The following is a 16,615-nucleotide window of genomic DNA, read 5'->3' as shown; positions in this document are numbered from 1 at the left end:
CAGGGTTTCTCTGTAGCTTTGGAGCCTGTCCTGGAACTAGCTCTTGTAGACCAGGCTGGGCTCTAACTCACAGAGATCCTCCTGCCTCTGCCTCCATAGTGCTAGGATCAAAAGGCGTGCACCACCACCGCCTGGCTGATGGCTTATTTATTTTGATCTCTGCAGGGGAGCTTTTCTTCCATGGCTCAGGACACATTCCTGGATCAAGCTAAGAGAACTTTCTGGTGAGTGTTTGGTTTACTTTTCAAAGCCAGACATGGTGATTCATAGAGTCGAGTGATTGTTTTTGTTCCCACTCTTTGAGTTTTCTGAGTTGAGAAACTTTAAAACTTTTACCAACCTATGGGGTACCCCGTGATGTTTCAATATTAGCATCTAATTTTCTAGAAGTGGAGACTTTTAGTAAGATTCTTCTTACCCACATGGGGTTTTCGTTCCTGCGTTCCAGTGTGGCCCTGAGCGCAAAGACCTTCAGAAGGGCTGCTGATGAAGATGACAAGTGTCCGCTGCAAGCTGGCCCAGTATCTAGAGGACCTCGAAGATGTGGACCTCAGGAAATTCAAAATGCACCTAGAAGATTACCCGCCTGAGAGTGGCTGCATCCCACTCCCCAGGGGCCAGATGGAGAAGGCCGACCATTTGGATCTAGCCACACTCATGATTGACTTCAATGGGGAAGAAAAGGCCTGGGCCATGGCTGTGTGGATCTTTGCAGCTATCAACAGGAGAGACCTCTGGGAAAAAGCTAAGAAGGAGCAGCCAGACTGGAGTGAGTAAACAAGATTTTTTTCCCCTCACAGTAAAGTACATGTAACCTAAAATAAAGAATTTTAGTAATTTTAAGTCTTGGTAATTTAGTAATTTTAAGGCTTAGTAATGAGAAAGCTCACATTATTGTGCAACCAACTTCCAGAGCACTTTCCCTCTTGCACAACTGACACTCCTCCCTCACTAGGTAATGCCTCTCCATTACCTCACCCTGTCTCCTAGCAACCACCATCCTGTTTTCTGTTCCTGTGAACTTTACCACTATGGATTCCTCATGCAGGCAGAATCACGAAGTGTTTGTCTCTTGTGACTGACTTATTTCACTTAGCATAATGACTTCATGTATCTCAGAATTTCCTTCTTTAAAAAAGATTAATGACAAATATTCGTGTATATACTACACTTTGCGGTCTCTTCAATTGCCAATGGATAATTGTGTTTACTCAATGTCTTCCTTTCTTTGGTTTTGAATTAGAGTCTCACATATCCCAGATTGGCCTTGAACTTGCTATACTCCAGGCGGTCCCCAAATTCAAAATCCTCTTTCCTCTGCCTTCTAAGTGCTGGGAGATTATGTCCTTGGCTACAAAGAAGTTGGCATCTTTAAAATGTTAATTTATTATCACGGTTTTTCCTCTTCTCCTGGTGGGGTATGAGAGAGTGGGAGGAAGCAGCTTTTTCTAATTCTGTAAAAACTCTACTTGTAACCTGCTGTGACTAGTACCCTGCTCTCTGAGTCTGTTTCCTGCTGAGGCCCACCTCTGGTTTTCCAATCAGCTCCTGGCAGATGCTTGTTCGCTCTAAACAAGCGAAACAGCAGAAAGGATTCAGAGTAACCAGAAAGTCATAGGCAGAGGATGCTGAGTTGGAAGGGGTGGGGTAGCTCAGCAGTAGAGCATCTGCCTAGCATGCTCAGGGCCCTGGGTTCCATCTTACACCACTGAGTCAGTGGAGACGAGGAGGTGCATAGCAAGGCAATTGTGATATAGGAGAGAGAGACAGAGCTGTGTGATATAGGAGAGAGAGAGCTGTGTGATATAGGAGAGAGAGCGAGCTGTGTGATATAGGAGAGAGAGACGGAGCTGTGTGATATAGGAGAAAGAGATGGAGCTGTGTGATATAGGAGAGAGAGACGGAGCTGTGTGACAAAGGACAGTTTGAGTCACCATGTGGGTGCTGGGAAACTGAATCCAGATCCTCTGGAAGAGCAGCCAGTGCTCTTAACCACTGACCCACCTCTTCAGAACCCCCATACTGGGCAGTTGTAATAGATTTCGCTCTTTCACTAACCCCATAAAGAAATTGCTAGTACTATTCATGCTTTCAAATGAACGGCATAAGCCAGGGAGAGGTTCTAATTACCCAGGGCTCCCCACTCAGAGCCAGGCACATCCAGAGTAAAAAGCCAGGCAAGACTATAAAAGTATAGCCACGTGGTGTCGGCTTTCATATCGGGATTTTTTTTTGTTTGTTTTGTTTTGTTTTGTTTTTTGGGGACAGGGTTTCTCTGTAGCTTTGGAGCCTGTCCTGGAACTAGCTCTGTAGACCAGGCTGGTCTCGAACTCACAGAGATCCGCCTGCCTCTGCCTCCCCAAGGCAGAATCCCTGAGTTCTGGGATTAAAGGCGTGCGCCACCATCGCCCGGCTTCATATCAGGATTTTAAGTGTAAAAACTGCCACCAGTATTTGAAGTTCTCGTTTGGATTAAAGTGAGACCTAAATGAGAATATAATTATTGAGAGCTTAATCTGCTCAAGGTTTAGATTTTTCTTTTGTGATCTCATTGCTAGTGGTGTTGTCTTCTTTTCTTTAGAAAGGGTCTCACATAGCCCAGGCTTGCCTACAACTCTCTGAGTAGCCAAAGATTATCTTGAACTCCTGATCCTCCTGGGTACCAGGGTTACAGGTGTGTACTAACACCTTGCCTGGCTTATGTGGTATAGATAGAGTTGGTCCATATTAAGAAGGCACTCTGCCAACTGGGCTACAACCCTGGCATCATCTTACAGAATAATTTTATATCCATAGGAATGGATATATCTTACCCTTATGTTCCTGTCTGTGTCCTTAATCTACTGGATATGTTTTCTGGGAGGGGGCTTTTGTTACAGCACTCCTAAATTTCCCCTAGGAAGAAAGTTCAGACTATTTGGACATGTAGTTCTTGGCTGTAGGTACACGTTGGAATCTCCTTAGGGTTTTCTATGGATAGTGATGCCTAAGCTTCAGAACAGAGTAAGAACTGCTTCGAGTAGAGTCCTTCTTAGAATTTTAAAGTTTTCAATGTGAATTTAGTTAACCAGTGCTCTGAACTTCTTCATTATACAGACTGACAATAGTCATTTCTGAGGATCTAAGAATCTAGACACGGCAGCACAAGATATGACCCAAATGGATTACATACATGCAGCTGAGGTCAGGGAAGGGTGGGGCTGTCAGGAGAACACTGAGGATTGTGCACATAGCCTCCAAGTCAGGGTACTAGGGAAAGCCAAGGACAGATGATGGCAAAGGAACCCTGTTTGTTCTCATATGGACTCTATGGACTTCTGGGCCTGGAAAAGACATTCTGTGTTCGGGAACACAGTGTTTGATGGTTGACAGCCACTCTTTCAAAGTGAGGCAAACAGAATCATGTGTACTGGGGTTCTGATGAAATAACTATGGCCTGCCACCTGAGCCATGTTTACTCCCCTACCCTCCTCTTTTTCTTTCTTTCCTTTGCTTTTCCTCTTTGAGACATGATCTCATGCAGCCTAGGCTGGCCTTGAACTCACTACCAGCTGATGATAACTCCTGAAGTTCTGGTCCTCCTGCTTCCGTCTCCCAAGTGTTGAGCTTAGAGGTATGGGCTGTCATGCTTGGCTAAGCTATGTTTAATTCAGAAGGGCATTTGACCCACCCCATACTACCCCATAGACTAGGCTCAATTCTACCCTCTGTGTTAGGACTTTTTGATGTACTTTGTGTTTTTTCCTTTTGTGTTTAGGTGATTCGTATGCTTCTAATCTCACCGTGGTATGCCAGGAAGACAGCCTTGAAGAGGAGTGGATGGGTTTGCTGGGATATCTTTCCCAGATCTCGATTTGTAAGAAAAAGAAAGGTAGGCGTGGGGCTGCTGCTTCCAACTTTGTTTTGAGACCTGGAAGAGGAGGCCAAGGGACTGGAAAGCAGGGAAGCTTGGCCACTCTCCAAGTTTCCTCCTCAGGGAACAAGACCTGTTACAGGACCACCTTCAGCCGAAGAAGTAGATGCATGACTTCTCAAAGTCCCAGGGAAAAGGTTTACTACAGGCAGATATAGGCTTTAGTTAAAGGTATAAGGCTGAAATAACAGATTTTCTGGCTGGAGGCTGTGCCTGTGGTACTGGCTTTCTGCTCTATCATGAGTGGGAAGTAATTGGTGACAGAGTTTTAGGGACCTGATACACTTGAGCAGTGAGAGAATTATGCATCCTATTTCCCTAACCCAACCCAGCCGTTACTTCCTTTAGAGTACAGGCACTTGGTTTTTTTGTTTTTTTTTGTTTTTTTGCACATGGGCATGTTTTAATATTAATCTGCATTTTATGTTGCCTTCACGCTATTGGGAAGACAGTAATAGATATAATGAGATACCTGGAGAACACGTTGCTGCTAGGGCCTATGGCTCCCTAGCCACACAGGCTTTTGACTGGACTTTCAGAGCCTGACATGAATCCCTACCTTGGGACTAGACCTCAAATCCAATCATAGAATGGTTGGTTACTGTCATGGCAATCATGCCACTATTGCATCAGTGAGTATAACCTTGCTATATACGTTTGAATGTTTGGTGAGCACATTATCTCTAGTTGACACTCAGCATTCTATGCATGTTGTTGTTGCTGCCATTGGCTCCTCACTATTCTCAGTGTTCTTCCTGTAAGAGCATAGGTCCACTCATAGCTTATTGTTGGGGAAGAGATGTGGGGGGGCTTTTCCGAGTCAACCTTGCTGTCTCTGCTGCAGATTACTGTAAGATATACAGACGACATGTGAGAAGCAGGTTCTACTGTATCAAAGACAGGAATGCACGTCTGGGTGAGAGTGTGGACCTCAACAACCGCTACACTCAGCTACAACTGGTCAAGGAGCATCCGAGCAAGCAAGAGAGGGAGTATGAATTACTGACCATCGGCAGGACCAAAACGTGGGACAGACCCATAAGTTCCATTAAGCTGGAGTTGCTGTTTGAGCCCGAGGATGAGCACACAGAGCCTGTGCACACAGTGGTGTTCCAGGGAGCAGCAGGCATTGGGAAAACAATACTAGCCAGGAAGATTATGTTGGACTGGGCATCCAGGAAGCTCTTCAAAGACAAATTTGATTATGTATTCTTTATCCACTGTCGAGAGGTGAGCCTCAGGACACCAAGGAGTCTGGGAGATCTGATTGTCAGCTGCTGTCCTGACCCAAACCCACCAGTGTGTAAGATCCTGCACAAGCCCTCCAGGATCCTCTTCCTCATGGATGGCTTTGATGAGCTGCAAGGGGCCTTTGATGAGCACATTGGAGAGGTCTGCACAGACTGGCAGAAGGCTGTGAGAGGAGACATTCTGCTGAGCAGCCTCATCCGAAAGAAACTGCTGCCCAAGGCCTCTCTGCTCATTACAACGAGGCCCGTAGCCTTGGAGAAGCTTCAGCATCTGCTGGACCACCCTCGCCATGTTGAGATCCTGGGTTTCTCTGAGGCCAAAAGGAAGGAGTATTTCTTTAAGTATTTCTCAGATGAGCTGCAGGCCAGGGAAGCCTTCAGGCTGATCCAAGAGAATGAGATCCTCTTTACCATGTGCTTCATCCCCCTGGTCTGCTGGATCGTGTGCACGGGGCTGAAGCAGCAGATGGAGGCTGGAAAGAGCCTGGCCCAGACCTCCAAGACCACTACCGCCGTCTATGTCTTCTTCCTTTCCAGCCTGCTGCAATCCCGAGGGGACACAGAGGAGCACCTCTTCTCTTCCCACCTACAGGGGCTCTGCTCACTGGCTGCAGATGGAATCTGGAACCAGAAAATCCTATTTGAGGAGTGTGATCTGAGGAAACACGGCCTGCAGATGACGGACGTCTCTGCTTTCCTGAGAATGAACGTGTTCCAGAAGGAAGTGGACTGTGAGAGAGTCTTTAGCTTCAGCCACATGACCTTCCAGGAGTTTTTTGCTGCTATGTACTATTTGCTGGAAGAGGAGGAAGAGGGGGTGGCTATGAGGAAGGGACCAGCAGGCTGTTCAGATCTTCTGAACCGAGACGTGAAGGTTCTCCTAGAGAATTACGGCAAGTTTGAAAAAGGCTATCTGATTTTTGTTGTCCGTTTCCTCTTTGGCCTTGTAAACCAGGAGAGAAGCTCCTATTTGGAGAAGAAATTAAGTTGCAAGATCTCTCAGCAAGTCAGACTGGAACTGCTCAAATGGATTGAAGTGAAAGCCAAGGCCAAGATGCTGCAGAGGCAGCCCAGCCAGCTGGAACTGTTCTACTGCTTGTATGAGATGCAGGAGGAAGACTTTGTGCAGAGAGCCATGGACCACTTCCCCAAAATTGAGATCAATCTCTCTACCAGAATGGACCATGTGGTTTCTTCCTTCTGTATCAAGAACTGTAGTCGGGTGAAAACGCTTTCCCTGGGGTTTCTCCACAACTCACCTAAGGAAGAAGAAGAGAAAGGAGGAAGTGAGCACACGGACCAGGTCCATTGTGTTTTCCCAGAGTCCCAAGCTGCCTGTTCTTCCAGGTAAGGAAATTTGACCTCAAGCAGATGGTAGCCTGTGTCTTATGCCTCGTGGTCACTTTCCTTGGTCCTTACTTCCTCTCCTCTCTTTCTGATTTGCCAAATATAATTGCCAAGCTTCGTGACAATGTGACTGCCACTCTTTTATTGGTAGAGAGTGACTTGTGCTAGGCGGATAAGTGGGATTGAAGACAAAACCCAATAGTCTAAGAAATAAGCATCTGGGGAGCACACCACTTCGGCACAAGGTATCAGGTGGACTGTGCCAGTGTGTGGAAATGTTCATAAACCCCCATTGCTTGTATCCTCTAGCTCACTGTCTTACTTTAATTCATGCTGCTGTATCGGATGCTTGATACTAGGTTATTTTTGAAGATAAAGGTTTATTTATTAGAGCTGTGGAGGATGGGAAGGCTAAAAATGGAGCACACTGCATACTGTTCTTACCTGTTGGGTGGAGGGAAGCCACTCCTTGGTTCTCTCTTTCACAAGATACTGTTATTGTATATGAGGTTTAACCCAATGACTGACCCATCCTCCAAGGACCTCACCTCCTGATCCCATCTTTCTGAGACTAGGGTACCAATATGAGTTTTTGAAGGGCAAAGTGAGCATTCAGACGACACCAGTGGGAGAGGGAAAGAGAGAGGAGATAGAAGAAGACAGACTTTCTCCTTAGGGCCCTAACTGTAGTGAAGAAAGGTTAAGAGGCCAGACTAGAACCATACACCTATGAGGAAGGCAGGGACTCTGGCTAAAGCCCTGATGAGAAGTGGGGATCCTTTACTTTGGGTAACAGCCATTTTACTTGCTGGCCTTCTTTGTTTGTTACAGAACCTTCCAAGAGGACTAGCTGTAGCATGAACACTAAAAAGCCAGAGACAGATATTGGGGCTCAAGCTGAAGATCAGAAAAGCAAAGCAGCCAAGCCACTGGAGAGTTCTTAGCTGTACCAAAGCTCAGACAAACAAAGAGGCAACTGGGTCCTTAACATGACTGTAGACTACAGCTGTCTCCATCAAACCCCAGACTGCAACGGTCTCCTCCCATTTTATATTCATCTCCACCCAACCTATCACTCCTGTCTCCACCTCCTTAGTGCTGGGATCACCTTTGTGTGAGCTGTATTTCTTTTTTAGACAGATTTAATCTTGTGTAGCTCAGGGTGGCCTTGAGTCCTGGGATTAAGGGTCTGTGCCACTCCCTGACCTCTACTGGTTTAACTCTGCCTTCTGATCTTCAGGCAAGTTTTATTTATTAAAACACAAATAAAACATCACTACAACTAGCTATGTGGGTGTCCGCATCAGAGTTTTGGAGTCACAAAGCTAGTCCTGCGCGTAAACAAAGTTCTGCCTTTTTTTTTTTTCCTTTCAAAGCTAGGGCTTCATGTAGCCCAAGCTAGTTTTGGACTCACTGTGTAACTGAGAATGACCTTGAGTTTTTAATCGTGCTATTTTCTGAGTAGTAGGGTTACAGGTATTGACAAGTATGCTCTGCTGTTATGTAGCGTGAGGGGCCAAATCTAGGATCTCAGATATGCTGGTAAACTTCATTCCCGTTCCTCAGGCTCTGCATTTTCATAAGACTACGGGGTATTCTAACGTGAATTCCTGGAGATGACTGTAAAACTAAAAACTACCAATGTAGATGGATGTTGCTCTTAAGATTCGGACTTTTCTTCTGTGGTTGCAGCATGGCCTCAGGATTGTCGACAACACTCCCAATGCATTGGGCAGCCTGGGTCAAAAATGCTCCTTGGGCCACTCGGCTGCATGTCCAGGCCAGGGGCACAACAGCAGTCTAAGGTGGGAAGGAGGTGGTTGAGGATGTTTGCAGTAAGCCTAAAAGCTTACTTCTTCAAATCTCAAAAGGAGCCTCTCTACCCAAGGCTCCCCCGCCTGCTTCCCTCTGAATCAGCAGTGGGTTTATGGCTGGTGGTTTCCATCTAGAAGACTTTTCTATGAATAGGTGCCAGGAGCTCTGTCCTGAGCTCTAGTTTGTTATCATTAGAAACCGATTTTCTTTTCTGTCCTTTTTCCGTGCCGTCTTAGACTGGCCAACTGCTATCTCACGTCTGGCTTCTGCCGAGGCCTCTTCTCAAGTCTAAGCACCAACGAGAACCTCACTGAACTGGACCTCAGCGACAATACTCTGGGGGATCCGGGCATGAGGGTGCTGTGCGAGGCACTCCAGCATCCAGGCTGTAACATTCAGAGACTGTGGTGAGTCCCCAGGTGTGTGCGTGTGTGCGTGTGCCTGTACTTGTGTGTGCGCGCGTGCGAGAGGGGGGAGAAATGAATGGGAAGAGACACTAGAGAAAGATCTTTGATGGTCTGGTGAGTTGTTTCCATGCTAATGTAAAAAAAAATGCTCAAGGGCCAAGCTCTAAAGGCTTTAACATTTTTTACCTCAGGTTTGGACGCTAAAGTTCAAAACCACACATCTGCTGGTTGGTTCCGAGCCTCACTTCCTGGCTTGTAGATGACCATTTCCTCCTTGAGTCTATGCATCATCTTCCTGCTGCGTGTTTGGGCTCTCACTTCTTACAGACATTTCTGGTATCTGATTCCGGCCCCACTGGACTAGAGCCAACACTGTAGAGTCAGTTTAACTACGCATTTGAAGTTGCCTATTTCCAAATATGGTCGCACTCTGTGGACTTCTGGAATAGGACTTTGACACATTAAGCTTGGAGGAACAGAGTTGACTCTATTATGAACGGGCAGGCTGAATGACGGGAGGAAAGTCTGGAGAGTTTTAGATGGAGAAGATGAAGAAGAGCTGAAAAAAAAAACTATTTCTTGGTGGCCAAGCCAAGCCTGCGTCTTCCATTCTTTCCGGGACCAGGCTTCTGGGTGAGAGCTGGGAAGTTTCATTACAGATGCTAGCGGCTGGCAGTATCAGAACATACTAGAGTGCTGTGGGATGTGAGTTTCTTATACCCCATTCTATGATCTATTTTATTTAAGTAATTAACTCTAAATATACGGAACAAGAAAAAAATCAAAAAATAATACAATTTAAACTTTTCTATTTTTCTTTTCTTTAAAATATGTGCGTGTGTGTTATGTATGTTGTCTATGTCTCTGTGTGTGTGTGTGTGTGTGTGTGTATGAATGTGGGCCTGCACATGTCACAACATGCATGCAGAAGTCTGAGGGCAACTACGGAAACTGGTTCCAGGGACAGAGCTCAGGTCACTAGGTTTGGGTGACAGGAACATTGACTCACTAAGTTACTTCACTGGCCCCAATGCGGGGAGCCAGCTGAATTCCTAAGGAGACTCCATTAATTCCTTTTGAGGCAGTGTTGGAGGCGATGTCATTATTTTGTACTTAGTCTCACCTCTTAAAGGTGTCAGCACATCTCACATCACCACACTGAGGATCAAGCTTCTGACATGTGACCTCCTGGAGGCAAACGTGGCCTCCTGGGGACAAATGTGACCTCCTGGAGGCAAACGTGGCCTCGTGGAGACAAACCACCACTAGACAACTGCACGAAATGAATCACCGATTGTAATCAGTGCTGTTCCAAGCTGTGCGGGGCACTGACAGACAGACGGATGCTCACACAGGCACTGGTCCTGGGCTTTGCTTCAGCTTTGCTGACATTCCCAGTAGTTCTTCTTTGTGGCTCACGGAGATCTGTTCACTAAGGAGAATATCTATGGAGACTGGGAGTCAATGCCACGTAGAATGGGAAAATGGGAACGGCCAGGCCAGCACAGAGAGACTCTTCCCCCACCCCTGCTAGCTGTGTCTTCCTGGTTGTGACATTGGTGACCCTGCCCCACCCAGCAGGCTAGGAACTTTATGAGAACGCCTGTCAGCTGGGCTTTCTAAATTCCTCTTCAGTGTGGAGAGAGCTCTGGGATTAAATTGTCAAGCAAAATCGGTGAGAGTATGAGGCTTGCAAAGACTTTTTGTGTAGATGAGAAACCCAGTGATGCATGCCCAGTGATGCATGCCCAGTGATGCCTGTTAGAAATTCTTGAGGACAAGAGCTCCAGGGCTCCTCACTCTTACATTTAAAAACCTGAAAGTGGATGAACACAGTAGCCCTGGGCTATGGCCAGGTGAGCAGCAGCTCGCTTCTTCACACGTCCTGTGTGTCGCTCAGGAACTCTCCGGTTACTCCGGAACACATTTGCTTCTGCCTCACGTGGAAACCAAATCCAGACTGGAAGGCAAGAGCGGTGAGGGAGGCATCAGCTCTCCCTCCATTTGATGAGCACCTGAGATAGCCAACTCAAAAGGAGGAAAGGCTCTTTAGGTTCAGGCTTTTAGTCCCTGGGTGGCTGAGCCTGTTGTTTGAGTCTGTGACGAGATGGAATATTATGGTGGTGTTATATGGTAGAGTAGTCTGTGCACATCATGACGACTGAGGAGGGCAGGAGAAAGAGATAGAGAGGGGGAGAAACAGAGAGACAGATGGGAGACACACACACACACACACACACACACACACACACACACACACACACACACAGAGCACAGTATCTCAATTCCCCTTTAAGGTCACCCCCTCCCACCCTTCACCCCCCCCCCCTGCAGTGACCACAAGTCCTCCTCGAGGCTCCGCTTCCCAGAAGTTTCACCTCCCCATAGTTTGACCCTGTGGGTCTGATGGGGTCACACTCTGGTGTCTGATTCTGTGCTTGCCATGAAGGTTGGGGCGCTGTGGACTTTCCCACCAGTGCTGTTTCGACATCTCGTCTGTGCTGAGCCACAGCCAGAAGCTGAAGGAGCTGGATCTGAGCGACAACGCCTTGGGGGACTTTGGAGTCAGACTTCTGTGTGTGGGACTGAAGCACCTGTTCTGCAGCCTGCAGAAGCTCTGGTGAGTGCGGCCCATCACCCAGAAAGCTCTGCCATTGAGGTCCCTTTCAGGAACTCGCTGATGGACTAGAATATTCTCAGTGGCTAGGAGGACTTCCTGTGGTCCCTTCTGCTCTTTTTCTGGTCATTTAGGCAGCCAGTGGTGGCTGTGGGGAAAGCTACATGTGGAAATATAACACTGGTGTGTATACATAATCAAACAAAGTATGTCTGAGAAAACAAGACCCCTGTAGGGCATCATGGGAGAAGAGTTTTGAGAGCTCATAATCGACCCTCAGTCCTCTCACTGAGCAGGAAGAACATGGAGCTGGCGCAATGGAGGTGCTTCCTTTATTGTGCGCTGCTTTACTGAATGCTTCTAGGAGACCTGAATTCTTTTTATTTATTTATTTTTTAAATTTTATTGTTTTATTTATTTATTTATTAAAGATTTTTGCCTCCTCCCCGCCACCGCCTCCCATTTCCCTCCCTCTCTCCCAATCAAGTCTCCCTCCCTCGTCAGCCCGAAGAGCAGTCAGGGTTCCCTGCCCTGTGGGAAGTCCAAGGAACCCCCACCTCCATCCAGGTCTAGTAAAGTGAGCATCCAAACTGCCTAGGCTCCCCAAAGCCAGTATGTGCAGTAGGATCAAAAACCCATTGCCATTGTTCTTGAGTTCTCAGTTTCTAAAGAGATAAGAAAGTGCTAGAGGGTGGAGCAGGCAACTCAGCTGGTAGCGTGCTGGCCTAGCATACCTGAGGCCCCAGGTTTGATTCCCAGCACTGAATTAAACCAGATGTGGTGGCAGAAGGATCAAAAGTTAATAGAAAACAACCAACAAAGAGCTCTCTCTCCTCTTCTGCTACTCCTGTCCCCAGAGGCTGGTCTTTCCCCTCCCCCCTTTTCTATTCCTGTCTGCCTGGCGTGTTTGTCTCTCACTCTCCATGGCACTCCTCAAACCCGCCAAGGTCCAGTTTCATGCTACATCATAACAACTTTTCTTTTTCATCGTGAGGCAAGATCTTGCTAAGTTCTCGGGGAGGGAGGAGGGCTTTAGCTTAAGACTGTTACCTCAGCCTTCTGAGTAGCCGAGTTTGCAGGCCTCTGCTACCGGGCCTCAAGAAAATTCTGCCCTAAAAGTGGTTTTGATGATATAATTTATCATGTATACATTAAAAGCCCGTCTTTATATTATTTCTCTCTGTGTGTGTGTATGTACATGCACACACACATGTGCATGCCATGGCACATGTATGAAGGTCAGAAGACAACTTTTTGGAGTTAGCTGTCTCCTTTATGTGGGTTATGGGATTAAACTCGGGTGGTCAGGCTCGGTAGCAAATGCCTTTACTCGCTGCGCCATCTCCCTGGCGCCTCTATGTACATTTTATTTCAATAAAAGCCAGTGAAGGGAACAGGAAAGATGTTCTAGTGCAGGAATGGGTCTAGTAGCTGTTGTCTCACCAAATGGGAAAGGGATGAGAGAGAGAGCTCTGTGGAGCTGAGGTGCAGATTTCAGCGGAGGGGGCAGCAGGAGGTGCAGTCTCCGGGGACATGGTACAGAGGCATGAGAGATGGCACTGACCCTGTCCCTTCTGCATGCCAGGTTGGTCAGCTGCTGTCTCACATCTGCGTGCTGTGAGGATCTCGCGTTGGTTCTGAGCTCCCACTGTTCTCTGACCAGACTATACATCGGAGAAAACGCCTTGGGAGATTCAGGAGTTCAAGTTTTGTGTGAAAAAATCAAGCACCCTCAATGTAACTTGCAGAAGCTGGGGTAAGTAAGTCTTCGTCTCTCTGTGGAAAATCCAATTCTCTTCAGAGATGGTTTATTTGGAAAACATGGATGGGGCCACTCTAGGAAAGGTTCATCAGCTGGAGATGAAGTGGGAGCCTCAGCATGAACACCAGACGTGGTGTGACGCATCAGAATCATGCAGCACACAGCAGGGATTCTGCACTGCAGATTCAAGGAGCCACAGGTTTAACCAGCTGTGGGCTTAAAAATATTAGGAAAAATTATGTCTGCGTTTGATGTATATGAACCTTTCTCTTTGTCATTATTCTCTGAACAATACAGCATACTACTTATGGTGTAACACGTATGCCATGAGAGGTATCGTAAGTAATCTGGAGATAATTTACAGTCCATGGGAGGATGCACAGAGGTGTTAGGCAAATACTCTGCCGTTTTACATGAGGGACATGAACACCCACAGGTGTTGGCACCTGTAGGTGTCTTAGAAAAAGTTACCCAAAGACACCGGGGAACAGTCGCATTACTACTGACGAGGTGAGTCCTCCTGGCTCATGGCAGTATAGTCAGAGCTTCTTAGTGGTTGTGCAGCTCTATTTCTCCCATTGAGCACGAAACTTGCTTCTGAGACCTGTACGAGGGCAGTAACCCCTTTACTGTGTGAGCGCTTTCAAGGACGGAAATGAGTTCTGTAAAGCAAGTTCTCTGCCCTGAGCTCTCATCCCCCAACCGCAGCTTCTCAGGTTCCGCACTGGAGCAGCAGCCCCAGTCTCTGGTCCCCAAAGATAGCATCATACTAATGTGGCACAGATGTCTCTAAATCCTCAGCGGTGGCACAGCTCAGCATCAGCACCAGTCTAGCCAAGCTCTCCCAGGAAACAGCTGGATTGGGGATGTTTCTCTTGGCATCCAGACCCGAAGACCCAGTGAGACTTTTATGTTTGGGGGTGGGGTGTTCTGTTTTCAGTGTGATTTCCTTATGTTTGGTAGTTTATACGTCTTTCAAAAACTCAATATATTCATTTATGGATTTATTCATTTAATGTGCACCCCAGCACCTGTGTGGAGGTCAAAGGACAACTCTACAGGGTCAGTTCTTCTCTTCCACCTGGACATGCGTCCCAGGGACGGAACTAGTTTGTTCAGCTTGGCGGCGGGTACCTTCCCCAGCAGAGCCATTTTGCTGGCCTCACATCAGGTTTTTGAGGTTGGAATTCTGTAGCAAGTAAAAGCACAGACCACCAGCTAATGGCCATTCGCTACTCTTTCACGATCCTCGTGAGAATCAGCTCATCGCCCTCTGGAAATGGAGCTAAGTGCTCACCAATGCCCGTATTTCACAAAGAGGTGAAAAATGGGGCTCAGGAGCTCCAGATCTCCACCTGTGGGTGCTGGCTAGAACCAGACACCCTTGTGCGATTCCCCAGCCCCACCCCTTTGCGAGTACCTCGGTCTGGTTATGTTCGCAATTGTACTCTGCGAGGTTTCAGCATCTGTTCCTAACCTTACTCCCGTCTCTGCTAAATCAGCTGGGAAAGATTAAAATGTCCTTTCTGTCAATATCTATAAATAAAACAAACAAACTGAATATGTCTTCATTCACATGATTGATAGAAATGGCAGCTAGATAAATATTTAGGACACAGTAAAGCAAGCTGAGCATACTGGTGCAGGCCTTTAATCCCAGCACTTGGGGGGCAGAGACAGGTAGTTTTCCATGAGTTTGAAGCCAGCCTGGTCTATTTAGTGACTTCCAGGACAGCCAGAGCTATATATGAGATCCTGCCTTTGGGAAAAAAAAGTATAACAAGATGAGTCTGGACATGTGGCTCAATTGGTAGAATTCTTGCTTAGCATGCATCACACCTTGAGTTCCATCCCTAGTACAGAGTAAACTGGGTTTTGTTCACATTCCTGTAATCCTAGCACTTGGGAGGGAAAGGCAGGATGATCAGAAGTTCAGTTACATAGTGAGTTTGAAACTAACTTGGGCTACATGGATCTATGTCTTAAAAAAAATCCCAAATCCAAAACACCTGAAATCAATTATCCATACTTAACCACCAATATTAATTGTAAACTCTGATACTTCCCTGAGCATGCTCTATTAGCCCAGCCCCAGATATTACCAGGTTGCCTTCCTATACTGCTACAGCGCGGCTTCTGAATCAACGGATGGGATCTGGCCCCTGAGTTTCCTAAGGTCGCTGGAGCTCTGTTACGGGTGCTGATGGTGGATGTGATCTTGTTTCCACGCACAGCGCTAGGGAAGGGGTAATCCTTCGGCCACAGACCGGAATGTGGTAGTGTTGGCCTCAGGATCCTGTCCCACTCCTGCCGGTCCTTCACCAGTCCTTAGCTTGGCTCATCCCTGCAGCTCAACCTTGCCCTGTGCGTGCTGCCTTTCACGTTGAGGTGATGGGTTCCTCTTCTGTAGATTCGGCACTGGCTTCTCCCCCTGTGATCTGCAGCTTTCCCCACTGATTTCCTGTTGTTTGTTTCTACACTAAGATGTCTTATGTACCCCCAAGTGTCAATAACCACCCATAGACAGATGTCTTCCCAAATAGATCTCACACCCAGATGCCACTTCTGAGTTTTGCTACAAAAGTATCATACTTAGTTTAACATAAGGAATTATCCAGGTTTGTTAAGGTGAAAGTGAAAAGTGTCTCTGTCTCTGCAAACCTGGCAAGCGAAATTCCAGGCCCTGTGTTCTACACAAACATCCATCCACCCATAAGCACTAATTGCTTTATCAATCCATATATTGAACCATATGGCTACTCCTCAATATATTTATCTAACTATTCATCTTTCTATCTAAGTATCCTGTATGTATAACTTTACTAAGGTTGTTATAACATAGTTCCCAAAACATAATGGCTTGAACAACGCAAATGCATTGTTCCTCAATTCTAGAGGCAGGGATTAAGACATTAGCTGAGCTGGTTCATCTGAGGGTCACGAGCAAGGGTGTATCCTTTTGTGTCTCTTACGGGAAGTCCTTGGCACTGTGGTTGTAGATGAATCACTTGAGTGTGGCCTCTGTCTTTACACAGGATTCTCCCTGTGTCTCTGTTATAACACAGAGTCTCATGTTCTGGTTCTAAGGTTTTATTTATTTATCTTCAATTATGTGTATGAATGCATATCGGGGGAAGCTATTGCAAATGAGTGCAGTGCCAAGAAAGTGAGAAGAAGGCACCGAGTCCCCTGGAAACTGGCATTATGGGTGGTTGTGATCTGCCTGACATGGGTACTGGGAACCAAACTTGGCTCTTCTGGAAAAGCTGCTGAGCCGTCTCTCCAATCAGAAGCTCTGGTTTTGATGAGGATGTCCGTCATATTAGATTTGGACCCACTTGATGACCTCATTTTAACCAATTATGTCTGTGAGGTTTGATGTCCAGTTGTGGCCACATTTTTATTTTCGAGACAAGGTGTCTTAGTTAGGGTTTCTATTGCTATGAAGAGACACCATGACCATGGCAACTCTTTTTTTTTTTTTTTTTTTTCGAGACAGGGTTT

General features: G+C 46.7%; 1 protein-coding gene across 1 annotated transcript in view; it reads left to right on the top strand.

The window, feature by feature from the left end:
* Positions 1 to 186: 186 nt before the first annotated feature.
* The window catches only part of Nlrp3 (NLR family pyrin domain containing 3), a 26,035-nt gene continuing 9,606 nt past the window's right edge, over positions 187 to 16,615 (top strand). Inside the window, exons 1-7 of the mRNA XM_005349971.2 lie at positions 187 to 224; positions 449 to 769; positions 3,758 to 3,871; positions 4,758 to 6,510; positions 8,562 to 8,732; positions 11,182 to 11,352; positions 12,935 to 13,105. Coding sequence (XP_005350028.1) covers positions 487 to 769; positions 3,758 to 3,871; positions 4,758 to 6,510; positions 8,562 to 8,732; positions 11,182 to 11,352; positions 12,935 to 13,105 — 2,663 coding nt within the window. The 5' untranslated portion in view covers positions 187 to 224; positions 449 to 486. The remainder of the gene's footprint in view (positions 225 to 448; positions 770 to 3,757; positions 3,872 to 4,757; positions 6,511 to 8,561; positions 8,733 to 11,181; positions 11,353 to 12,934; positions 13,106 to 16,615) is intronic.

The sequence above is a fragment of the Microtus ochrogaster genome, chromosome 7, assembly GCF_000317375.1.
Source record: "Microtus ochrogaster isolate Prairie Vole_2 chromosome 7, MicOch1.0, whole genome shotgun sequence".
Classification (NCBI taxonomy): domain Eukaryota; kingdom Metazoa; phylum Chordata; class Mammalia; order Rodentia; family Cricetidae; genus Microtus; species Microtus ochrogaster.
The sequence above is the reverse complement of the archived record's forward strand: the minus strand, read 5'-3'. Positions and strand labels throughout refer to the sequence as shown.